Source organism: Chelmon rostratus, chromosome 9 (assembly GCF_017976325.1).
Source record: "Chelmon rostratus isolate fCheRos1 chromosome 9, fCheRos1.pri, whole genome shotgun sequence".
NCBI lineage: Eukaryota > Metazoa > Chordata > Actinopteri > Chaetodontiformes > Chaetodontidae > Chelmon > Chelmon rostratus.
The window spans coordinates 9,826,646-9,837,035 of NC_055666.1; the positions used below are offsets into that span (position 1 = coordinate 9,826,646).

Sequence of the window (10,390 nt, forward strand, 5' to 3'; positions counted from 1 at the left end):
ACTGGTGAAACAAACACCACTAACACACAGCTTGCATTAAACAACTGACCCCATTTTCACTCTCTGGAGGACTGTTAAATGGGCTAAACTAATAATATTCAGATACATTATATGAAAAGTATATAGAGGAACAACAGGTCAGCTACTGCTAGAACCTGTCCTATTTATGGAATTAAAAAAACAAAGTGTCAATTAAACTTAATGGCTTCAAATCAAGAAAAAAAAATTAGGCACAACTCTGACTCAGAGCCAGAAACATTACAGCAACATACACTCACTCTGTGCCGCTCATCATCTAAAAGTAACCTCTGCCATTCTAAACAGAAAAAAGCAACATCTTTACAACTTCCACGAGATGCAGTAAATTCCGCTTTTATGGGTAATGTGCCCATTAAAGAGTAAAAGCAATCTGAGACGTCAAGACAAATGACAGCTTTTGAGTGCCATCTGCAATCTCTAGCTTCACAAACTCAATTATTCATAATGCATTTATGAAGTCCGCTGAGACTGCGCTGTCATTCCTGCTCAAACTAGCAGGAAAAGCAACATAAAGGGACAAGCTCTTTGAGATGACAATGGCCTCACAGATGGCACTAATGTGTTTATGCTGCCACCTGCTGGGTAATAACCCCAACACAAACACAGCTATTAATGCAGTATCAAAATGAGTTTCCTTTAGTGGCAGGAGCAGAGCAACGAAAACAAGACAAGGAATTACTACAATTAGAATTGAGAGGCTTTTATTTCTCAAGATCATTTCTCTGGTCGGCAGAGAAAAACCTCCATATCAATATGATATAACAATAGTCCTGTTTGATTTGTCTTCGTTACAGATGTTGAGGGTAAAATACAACTTAAATTTCACTGATTGTGCTTGTAGCACGCATTTCTTTCATCTCTGAGAACACAAATCAGAGTGGCTGTGGGTTAACCAGGACGACGTTCTCACCCCGGATGAAAAGCTGGTTGATGTGGCGTGTGTGGATCTTGCCGTACGCCCGAGAGTCTTTCTCCTGACAGACGTCTGGACCCTGGGCCTTCAGCGAGACTTTGTGTTTGTCCTGTTTGGTTTTAACAGTGTCTGACAGCTTGGACTCCGTCCTGCTGTGCCTTCTCTTGCCAGTTTGTTGATCAGGCTGTTGCTTGCAGGCGGCTTGCCGGACTTCATGCTTCTTTGCTGGCTCATCACCTGCTGAGCTCTCCTGGAGCTTTAGCTTCTCAAAGAGCTGTATGGAGATTTCAGTCACATTGATATTTGTGGATTAAACTTAACTTGCAGTCCTAATTATCATTTAAATCAAACCACATTTTTCAACAATTGAAGTTATTGCCAACACATTCCCTCCTGCTATTTCATATTAAACGTGTTTAACCTGCAAAACACAGGGCAGCGTTTATTACGAGGCAGTCACAGGAAATGCAATGCATTTGTCCGGTCAGAGCCAACAGCGGTTGCTCATCAAAAATTTGTCTACAAAACAAGACAACTTTTGGCTATTTTTGACTGCAGATCAGTTTTGAATATTTCAGGGAGCGATGAAACAGACTGCACACTTCCAAATGCCCAGCAAGGTAACAAACTTTACTGCGCTGCCAAATCAACCAGGACTAAAATGCTGCAGGTTGTATCTTTAGGTATCACTAAGTAGGAAACACATTTCAGTCACACACACAATGGAAACTAATGTCTAACCCGTGACATGGTGAGGGCTTTCTCGTGGTAGAACGCCTGTCCCAGCAGAGGCTCTCTGTATGTTTCATCGACGTCTACCATTGCCTGACAGAAGAGAAATGAAAATACATATGTAAAAGACTTCGGCTACAAGTACAGTGGGGGCTATTTCAGATTCAGCATATGGCAGCTGTCGTGTGAGAGAACGTGAGTGGGAGAGCTCACCATGTTCCAGAACTTGTCGAAGGCCACGACAAAGCCAGAGCAAACTCCCCTCAGTCCCTTGAAGGTCCTGATGTGAACTTTGACCCTTATCCTCTCCTCAACGCATCGGTACAGCTCCCCCAATGGACTGCCTTTACATACTGAAGACACAGAACAAACAGATGCACAAACGTCTCAACAGCCACTAAATTACAGAAGGAATTCACCTGCAGCACAAAAAGATTTCTGCCAAAAAAGGGCCAAATTGTGCAAAAGCGGTGAGTGATGAGCATGCAAACGATGAGAATCGTTTGGAAATTTTGTGTCCACATGTTTGACAATGCTTACAACGATCATCTTTAAAACAGGCACAGTGTTCAGTCCTCCAGTAGAGCTCCAGGGACAAAGTTGTGCCACAGAGCACTGAAGCTGCTCTGGAAGCTCATTGTCAATTATTTTCTCAGTTAATCAATTAATCAGATGTTTTGTTTTGTCCACAGCCCAGAGGCGTTCAGTTTACTGGTATAGAGGAGTAAATAAACCTGAAAATACACACATTTAAGAAGCTGGAATCAGAACTGTGACTGACTCAACCTAATCGATTATCAGAATAGTAGTTGATTAAATGAAGAGCTGATGATTAAGTGATCAATCATTGCAGCTCTACAAAATAAGCAAATCACAGACATGGGTTCTGGGAAGTAATCAACAGATTGATCAATGATGTAAAATAATCAGTAATTGCAGGAATGGTGTGTCCTTTTCAGCTCCCGTAGACATGGTCATAATTCTTGCCTTAGGTAAAAACAACAAAACCACCAGTCCACATGCAATGGCCCCTCTAATGAACCTGCTCTGATGCAGTAGTGATGGTGGTTATTGAACCTACAGGGCATCCTGGTCAGGACATTTTTCCGGGGCTTCTGCCTCCTCCGCGGCGTGCCGCTGCTCCCCGCCTCCTCGGACTCTGGCACCGCGTTGTTCACCATGAGCCTCTTCAGCCTCTCGATGCGCTCCGGGTCCACCACCCCTTTCATGGCCTTCTGACGCCTCTTCTCCACATTCTCCGGTTTGGCTCTGCCCCGGCCGCCCTGCTGGAAGCTCACGTACTCTGACACATTGTTAAAGCATTTGATATTTGGAAACGGAAGCGACACAGTCGGTGAGTACAAGGCCAAGAGGGGGTCAAACTTATCAGAGCAGACATCTATTTTGTCTGCGTCATCTCCCTCGTCTTTACTGTGTGCCTCCGGTTCATGCTCCGGCACCGAGGGCGTACTCGAACAGGTTGCAGTTGCCGTTTCTTTACTGTGTGGTTTCACACTTCTTTCCTTCTCCTCCATGTTTGAAACAACCGCAGATGAACACACGATGACGCATGGAATCCTGGGAAAGTTGTTGGGGTGGAGCTTTTACTCTGCACCTGAATAACGTAGACTAGACCATGTCAGTCATGTGGTGTTTTTCAACCACGGATCCGTTATTTTTGTGTAGCTTTCCATTTTTTTACTGTAGCAATTTGACAGTAAGGGCCTGCTTAAGCATGCAGCCTTGAAAACAACTTAATGACACGCCCAGGAAAGAGTCTAGTCTGCAACTGGACTACAAGTTGCGTAAAACGTGTTTCCGTAACCTCATCCTAATAGACGATCTTTGGTTGCCCTCTCTCCCTCTCATGACCACAAGATGGCGCCAAAACACAGATGGTGTTTTCTAGCTTCTGTGTAAATTTCCTCGCCTTAATAGATTATCCGATGCAGTAGCTCACAAATGAATTGATATATAATTGTGGATTTTTAAAGAAAGCGACAAAAGTGAGAAGAATGAGCTATTCGGTTTCGGTCAAATGTGTTCATTTCAGGTTGTGCTCCGGAACTTTTGTTCGAACTGTCAGCGGTAGCACTACGACATATTTTAGTGAGGGACTGTACACATGCCAACGCGTGGTACCTAGAAATAGACTTAGGATAAATGTAGACGACAATTGATAACATAGCTTTCATACCTTACGAATCCTGCTTAAAACATCGGTGTTTGTAAAGCTAACACATGAAGTAACCGGCTTCTAAGAAGTAGCTAACCTGTTTGTTATTGTAGGTGTAGAAGAGAAACAGCACACACAACATCCAAGTGTAAGTGATAATTGATGTTATACTAGGTCGGACTAATATTTAACATTAATTATTGCTTAATGAGTCTCGTCTCGTCTCGTCACGAGTTTAAGTTTTTTTCTTCTTTAGAAAGGTCAAGATCGAAGTAAAGTAAAAATTTAAGCACTCCATTCGTCCAGGGAATATGTTAGCTTACAAATCGTGTTTGTGCTAATTGAATCACACCCTCATGCTGATTGGAGAGGCCTACAGATTTGGACGTGTCAGGTCTTGTGTTGTCAAACCCTCGGCCTGTCTTTTTACTACTCCCAGCAACATGGCCAAGAGCAAGTTTGAGTATGTCCGCAGCTTTGAAACAGATGACACTTGTCTACGAAACTGCTACATTGTAGTGAGACTGGACGGGCGCAACTTCCACAAGTGAGTTTCCTTTTCAAGCTGTCATCTCTGTGAAGACAACAGTGATGTTGCAAGTCAGTAGGTTGATGCATCATTAGAAATCTTACTGAGGTTGCATTTTGTTTCAGGTTTGCAGAGCAGCACACGTTTACAAAGCCCAATGATAACAGAGCCTTGGGCCTGATGAGCCGGAGTGCACGCTCTGTCATGGGGGAACTGGAGGATATCGTCATCGCTTATGGTCAAAGTGATGAGTTCAGCTTTGTCTTTAAGAGGACCTCCACCTTGTTTAAGAGGAGAGCCAGGTACTTAGGTTTTGACATGCTGTGCAGACCCACGTCATTCTCACACGCGCCTTTCATGTGTTTTGTCTGACTTTTATTTCTCCCTCTTTCCCTTCTGGAAGTAAGCTCATGACCCACGTGGCTTCCCAGTTCTCCTCCTCATATGTGTTTTACTGGAAGGAGTTTTTTGGGGAACAGCCCCTCTTGTACCCCCCAGGCTTTGATGGACGTGTGGTCCTGTATCCGAGCAACCGCAACCTCAGAGACTACCTCAGCTGGAGGCAAGCAGATTGTAAGTACATACTGTGCTCTAACTGTAGCACAAATCACACATTTGACTTTAAGGTGATTTTAAAAAGATTTTGCACTCTACATATGGATTTGTGTCTTTCAGGTCATATTAATAATTTGTACAACACAGTGTTTTGGACATTAGTACAAAGGGGAGGACTCACCACAGCCCAGGCAGAAGATCGTTTAAAGGTGAGAGCCAAACGCAATCTGAAGTAAATCAATATGTGTAAGTGTTTACGAGCGTAGATGCATGTGTTTGTCCAAATATACTCAATGTTATGATCATATTAAAGGGGAACATAACCACAATTTTATTGTTATTCTTTTTGAATATTATAATAAGACCAAGAGAAGCTCTTCAAAACAATTTTGAATAAGGAGCAAACACCGATATAAAACATGAATAGATTTAAGACATTACACTGTCTACTCATAATCACTTCACATTTAGTAAACGGGAGCATTGACCAAAACACAGAGCAATTCTCCACGAGAGATACAACTTCTCTAAAGTTACTGCTCTGTATGCTGTGTGGTTTTACTTGTAAGCCACATCAAAGACAAATTCCCTTTGCCCTGTGATGGACACTTACAGTTTTCTGATACTAATTCATTTTTGGTATCCATTCCTGTTGAGGGAATTAGCTGATTAAACAACACAATCAGTCAAACCGACCAAACATTTGCTGCTACAGCTTTAAAGATGTTTGCTCTGCTATTAGAAACAGAATACTGTTTTTTTTGACTGTTTGCAAAATAAACTTTAGGGTCTGACAAGGTTTGATGGTCAATTATTAATATTTATGATATTTTGGAAGATATAAGTAGATTAGTTGATCGTGAAAATGACTGATAATTGCAACTTTCTTATCCATGCTCAAACTTAAATGCATGTTTCAGATTTCAGCTGCCTCTGTATTAGTTAGTTTGTATTTGTGATCAAAATATTCCAGTAAATTTTGATTGCATAACTATTTTCAAGACTAGAATTTGTCATGTTAGCGAGAAGACATGGTTCTGGATGATGGCTGTGAGTGTATTTCTTTGGCCCATCTTTTGTGAGTGTATTCCCACAGTCATTACAGTGACTACTTCTGCTTAATTCTCTCTGGAGTTGAACGCGTATTGTCCACAAGTGAGTTTCCTTTTCTAACTCCACAAATGAGTTCATTACCCCCCCCGTCAGTTATGGCTGTGATGATGAGAATGTAATGTCTGTAACTACAAAGATGTACATGGAAATAATGGGTCGAATTGAAGAGAAGGGGTAACATCCTTCTACAGAACATCAGGCCCATCTCTATTTGTGGCAGCTGCCACTGACTGACACAGATGTTCTCTGGAAGTCACTCTACTCTCCAGTGGGCTGTGAGGGAAACTGATGGCGTGATGGTAGGTGATGAGTTGTGGAAATGTTTTTGCTGGCCTGATGTTTGGGCAACATGAGTCATTCACAGCCTCAACCCTTTGTGCTTTCTGCTTCCTTTATCACTTTAAAAACATTTATTTTGAAAAACTGCCCAAATCAAATCAACAATCTTTTTCTGTACATGTCGTAGCATCAATTATTTCCATATTTAAACAACAAAACAGCAGTAGAACCCACTGGGGGTTGTGTATTGTTAATGGTTTTATTTACAGGCATGTGTCTAACACTGGTGTGTCTCCTTCCAGGGAACATTAGCTGCAGACAAAAATGAGATCCTGTTCTCTGAGTTTGATATCAACTACAACAATGAATCTGCCCTCCACAGGAAAGGCACCATTCTCATCTGGGAAAAGGTCAGCTGCTAAAAAGGGTTTGACTCTGCACAGTTATTACAGAGAAATTCACTTAGATGGCTCCGACTCTGTTAGATAGGCGTAGCCTGCACCCACGTCCACCTCACCTGTCTCATCTGCTCTAGCCAGTGATATCTCACATTTTCCCTGCATGTCATCTGCCTCAGCTTTCGTGCCCTGCGACGGAGATCTTCTTGTATGCTCGACAAATATCATCAGTAAATGTTGAGTCTAGGAACAGTTTTGTGCACTTGGCTACAGTTTGCAGTTTTGGCGGACACCAAAACCAAACATTACTGTTGATGTGTTAGGAAGCTGAAGTCTCAGATTGGGAAGTGTTCTGAATGCATCAACAGTTTGACTTTTCAATAGATCCCTGCTCATACCAGGTTGCCAAATACCAATAATGTAGCTTGACAGAAAATAAAGGTGACAAACTGTGCACCATGTAGGATTACATGTAACAAGCAACTTCTGTCTTCATGCCACTTCGTAGTGAAATGAATGGAAAAAAAAATTAATTCTTGCCTGGCAGGTTTATGACATGCTATGAAAAGTGTTTTATTATTCTGAATTATACAGGAATGGCACTGGCATCAGCATCTCAAACCAAAACAAATGGACGCGTCGGCATCACCTCCCCCCAACCAGAAACAGTCGTTAAATCGCTCTCCCCAAAACCACAAAACTCCATTTACAAAGTCAAGTATTTTACCTCACAGATCATTGTAAAACACAGGTCATTCAAACTTGACAGAAACAACATAAAACGGACCAAAACTGTGTTCATTAGACATTCATTTAACAGTCCCAGCAATCACCAACTCTGGTTTGGTCAAAATAAGTTTGATGTGAAAATGTTCTGTGGCTTTGGCGAGTGAGAGGACCGGGCCGAGCAGAGTGACAGAGCCGCTGCTCACTGACAGACAGCTGCTGAGTCGGGGAGCTCTGGAGGAGAGAGAGCTGGAACTTCTTGAGGAATAAAAACCTGAAGAAGAGCTCACAGTTTATTTTTTAACTTTCAGTGTTAAAAAGTGGATTTATCTTCACTTTTATCTTCTTTTCGCTTGTCAAGCTGTCTGCAGCAGTGAGCATGGAGTTGTTACAATGTAATTAGTCTTTTTAGAAATGAGGGGGGGGGGACTCTAACTCACGCAGGCTACCTAAACAAAGAACAGAGAAGCTCAGATTACAATATATACACAGTGTGACCTCATTCTCTGCTCAGGACGCCATTACTCCACTGTATCTTAACATAGCAAGTGGTTGTTTGCTGCTATATTAATGTTCAAAATCTGATATTTTTTATACCTTTAAGTGTTTCTTCTTTGTTTTGCCCAGAGTTAGATAACATTGATACCACTCTAGTGTCTGAACGGTGAACATGAAGCTACAGCTAGGTACCAGTTATCTTATCTTAGCAAATGATTTGAAACAAGAAGAGACAGCTAGCCTGCCTCTCTCCAAAGGTTAAAAATCTCCAACTACACTCTCTGAAGTTATATGTACAAGCATACATTGTGGCTTCTTTATTTAGTCCATACAAAAGCCAATTGTAAAAAAAAAGAGTAGTTTTATAGGGGATCATGTGCTGGACTATTGCTCGGCTGACTTCTGTGACTTCCTGGAGTCTGGTGGTTGATAGACAACTAGCACACAGATATGAGTGTGGTATTTCACAAAATGTTGAACTATTCCTTTAAGTTACCTTTAATTCCACTAATCTAATACTCCCCATTCTGTGTATCCAGCAAGAAGAAACAGTCATTAAACGCATGAAGCTACCAAATGAAGAGGAGAAGGATGTGCCTGTGACTCGCAGCAGGAGGAAGATGCAGGACTATCACTGTGACATTATAGGAGAGAAGTTCTGGGAGGACCACCCAGACGTCCTGGAGGACGACAGTTGCTAACAGCTTCAGTGCTGCTGCAGGAGAAACATACTGAACTGAGTCGAGCCAGAACGGTTGAAGTGGACCCACACAAGGAGTGGACAGACGATAGGGCAGCTGTAATTGACTGACCGTTAACAGAAAGCATGCCACCCATGAAGTGAATCCCTTCATCCCTTTTTTGTGACTGAAGCCTTTGAAAGTTGACTTCGTACGATTACTCGGTGACAGCCGGAACACATTCTTATTGTCATGTGTTAAACTTCTTCTATCATCACGTTCCCTTAAAGTAGGAAGTTCTCTGCGTAAATTGCGTGATGACGTCTGTCACGTTCAAAGGGAAGCAGATGATTTCATCATCTTATAGCAGTGGGTATAGAGGACATGCACGGCAGTTTGATAGCTGATAGTGTCACACTGACTCAGACATCTGCCCATCCCTCTCTAGCCTATTCTAAGGTTGCTTCTCCAAATATATCCCCTCATTTGATATCATGAATGGCATTTGTAATACCATCATCACTTGCTCTTTCTGCGTGTTTAACATGATCATGATGATTCCTCTTGGCCCACTGTTTTTTTTTCTTCCCTGATGGGTGAATTGAATCTCAGCTTGCAGACACAGTTCCTAATGTTTGAATTTTAATGGTCAGGATCTGCAAAGTGTTCAATATCACATCCAGTCTGTCATAATAAAGAGCGTATCAGAGGTAGGAATAAGCAGAGTAAAGCAGAAACCAACACCTTGGCAGCAACGAGTGGCCTTGTTTTGCAGCCAGGATACCATTTAGAGATGTGAATGGATTCAGCGGCCTGCACTGTCATCAGTGCTAAGAATACCTCACACACCCTGCGTACACTCTATCCTCCTGACATGTGCTCTGTGGCACATTTATCATCACACTTATAAATGACCGGCTCAGTATGAATGGCTGCTGGAAGCTTGAAGCGGCAGAAGCTTACTGTATTCTGTTACTGTAGTAGGCTCAGTTACTGACAGCTATCAGTGTATTCTTGGTTTCGTGACCTTGTCAAAAGCATGTAGATTATGCACTGTACTTTACGTAACCAATATTCAACTCCTCTCTTCACAGATGGGCTAAAATTTTCAGACCTGATTATTTTAATAAGAGCTTTATAATGAGTTAATGAACAGTTACACACTTGAGTGAAGCAAGATGTACTAAAACATTGTGATTGCAGAATTTCGTAATGTTATAAACTGCCTGTGTGCTTAGATCCATTCACTTGGGCTGTTGGCAAACTGGCCACATACAGTGACTGAACATATGGCCCACAGTATGTATAAAAACCAGAGCGTGTTGAGGCAAGTGGTGCAGTTATTTAAAGACAGCATGTGTTTACATGCGGGGCCTTAACTTAAGCCGGGTGGGCTACTTGTTGGAATAAACAGAGGGAATAGTCTATACAACCTCGTTATACTGTGATTATATTTAATAGCTCTTTCAAAGTATTTCCTGTCCTCAGTTATGATTGGTTACATAGCCACCGAGACATAAGATGCATTCACATCATATCGTCCATACTTGGAGATTCTGGCAGTGACAGTATCTCCCATTTGTTCAAAAGCACCACTGACGCGTCAACACGCTGGTGCCAACATGGCACTCGTCACAGTTTAATAAAATCCATTGTACGCCAATACAATCGATTCAGCTGATTTCAAAGGAGATGTACACTTTTTTTTTTTTTATCTATTTTCACTTAAGAAGAAAGAAGCTGCTCCAAATA

General features: G+C 41.9%; 2 protein-coding genes across 6 annotated transcripts; one reads left to right on the plus strand and one right to left on the minus strand.

The window, feature by feature from the left end:
• Window positions 1–723: 723 nt before the first annotated feature.
• lsm11 (LSM11, U7 small nuclear RNA associated) lies at window positions 724–3,283 on the minus strand. The gene is made up of 4 exons (XM_041943752.1): window positions 2,766–3,283; window positions 1,898–2,037; window positions 1,694–1,777; window positions 724–1,226 (listed from the first exon to the last, which is right to left on the minus strand). The coding sequence occupies exons 1-4, from the start codon at window positions 3,217–3,219 to the stop codon at window positions 912–914; spliced, it is 993 nt and encodes a 330-aa protein (XP_041799686.1). The 5' UTR covers window positions 3,220–3,283; the 3' UTR covers window positions 724–911.
• thg1l (tRNA-histidine guanylyltransferase 1-like) lies at window positions 2,907–10,222 on the plus strand. 5 transcript variants are annotated; one of them, XM_041943755.1, is made up of 7 exons: window positions 3,480–4,008; window positions 4,300–4,407; window positions 4,515–4,691; window positions 4,793–4,962; window positions 5,065–5,153; window positions 6,639–6,746; window positions 8,498–10,222. In XM_041943755.1, the coding sequence occupies exons 2-7, from the start codon at window positions 4,304–4,306 to the stop codon at window positions 8,657–8,659; spliced, it is 810 nt and encodes a 269-aa protein (XP_041799689.1). In that variant the 5' UTR covers window positions 3,480–4,008; window positions 4,300–4,303; the 3' UTR covers window positions 8,660–10,222. The 5 variants fall into 5 exon arrangements, with proteins under 5 accessions (XP_041799690.1, XP_041799689.1, XP_041799688.1 ...); XM_041943756.1 differs by lacking the exons at window positions 3,480–4,008; window positions 4,300–4,407 and adding an exon at window positions 2,907–3,038; XM_041943754.1 differs by having other exon boundaries at window positions 3,480–4,407.
• The last annotated feature ends 168 nt before the right edge of the window (window positions 10,223–10,390 follow it).

Bases quoted from the DNA above. Each gene is read 5' to 3' on its own strand.
- lsm11 (XM_041943752.1), bottom strand. From the start codon at position 3,219: ATGGAGGAGAAGGAAAGAAGTGTGAAACCACACAGTAAAGAAACGGCA. The intron at 2,038-2,765 runs GTAGGTTCAATA...CTGTGTCTTCAG, and splicing joins TGTCCTGACCAGGATGCCCT to TATGTAAAGGCAGTCCATTG. The intron at 1,778-1,897 runs GTGAGCTCTCCC...CTCTTCTGTCAG, and splicing joins TCGACAAGTTCTGGAACATG to GCAATGGTAGACGTCGATGA.
- thg1l (XM_041943754.1), top strand. From the start codon at position 4,217: ATGCTGATTGGAGAGGCCTACAGATTTGGACGTGTCAGGTCTTGTGTT. The intron at 5,154-6,638 runs GTGAGAGCCAAA...GTCTCCTTCCAG, and splicing joins AGGCAGAAGATCGTTTAAAG to GGAACATTAGCTGCAGACAA. The intron at 6,747-8,497 runs GTCAGCTGCTAA...CTGTGTATCCAG, and splicing joins CCATTCTCATCTGGGAAAAG to CAAGAAGAAACAGTCATTAA.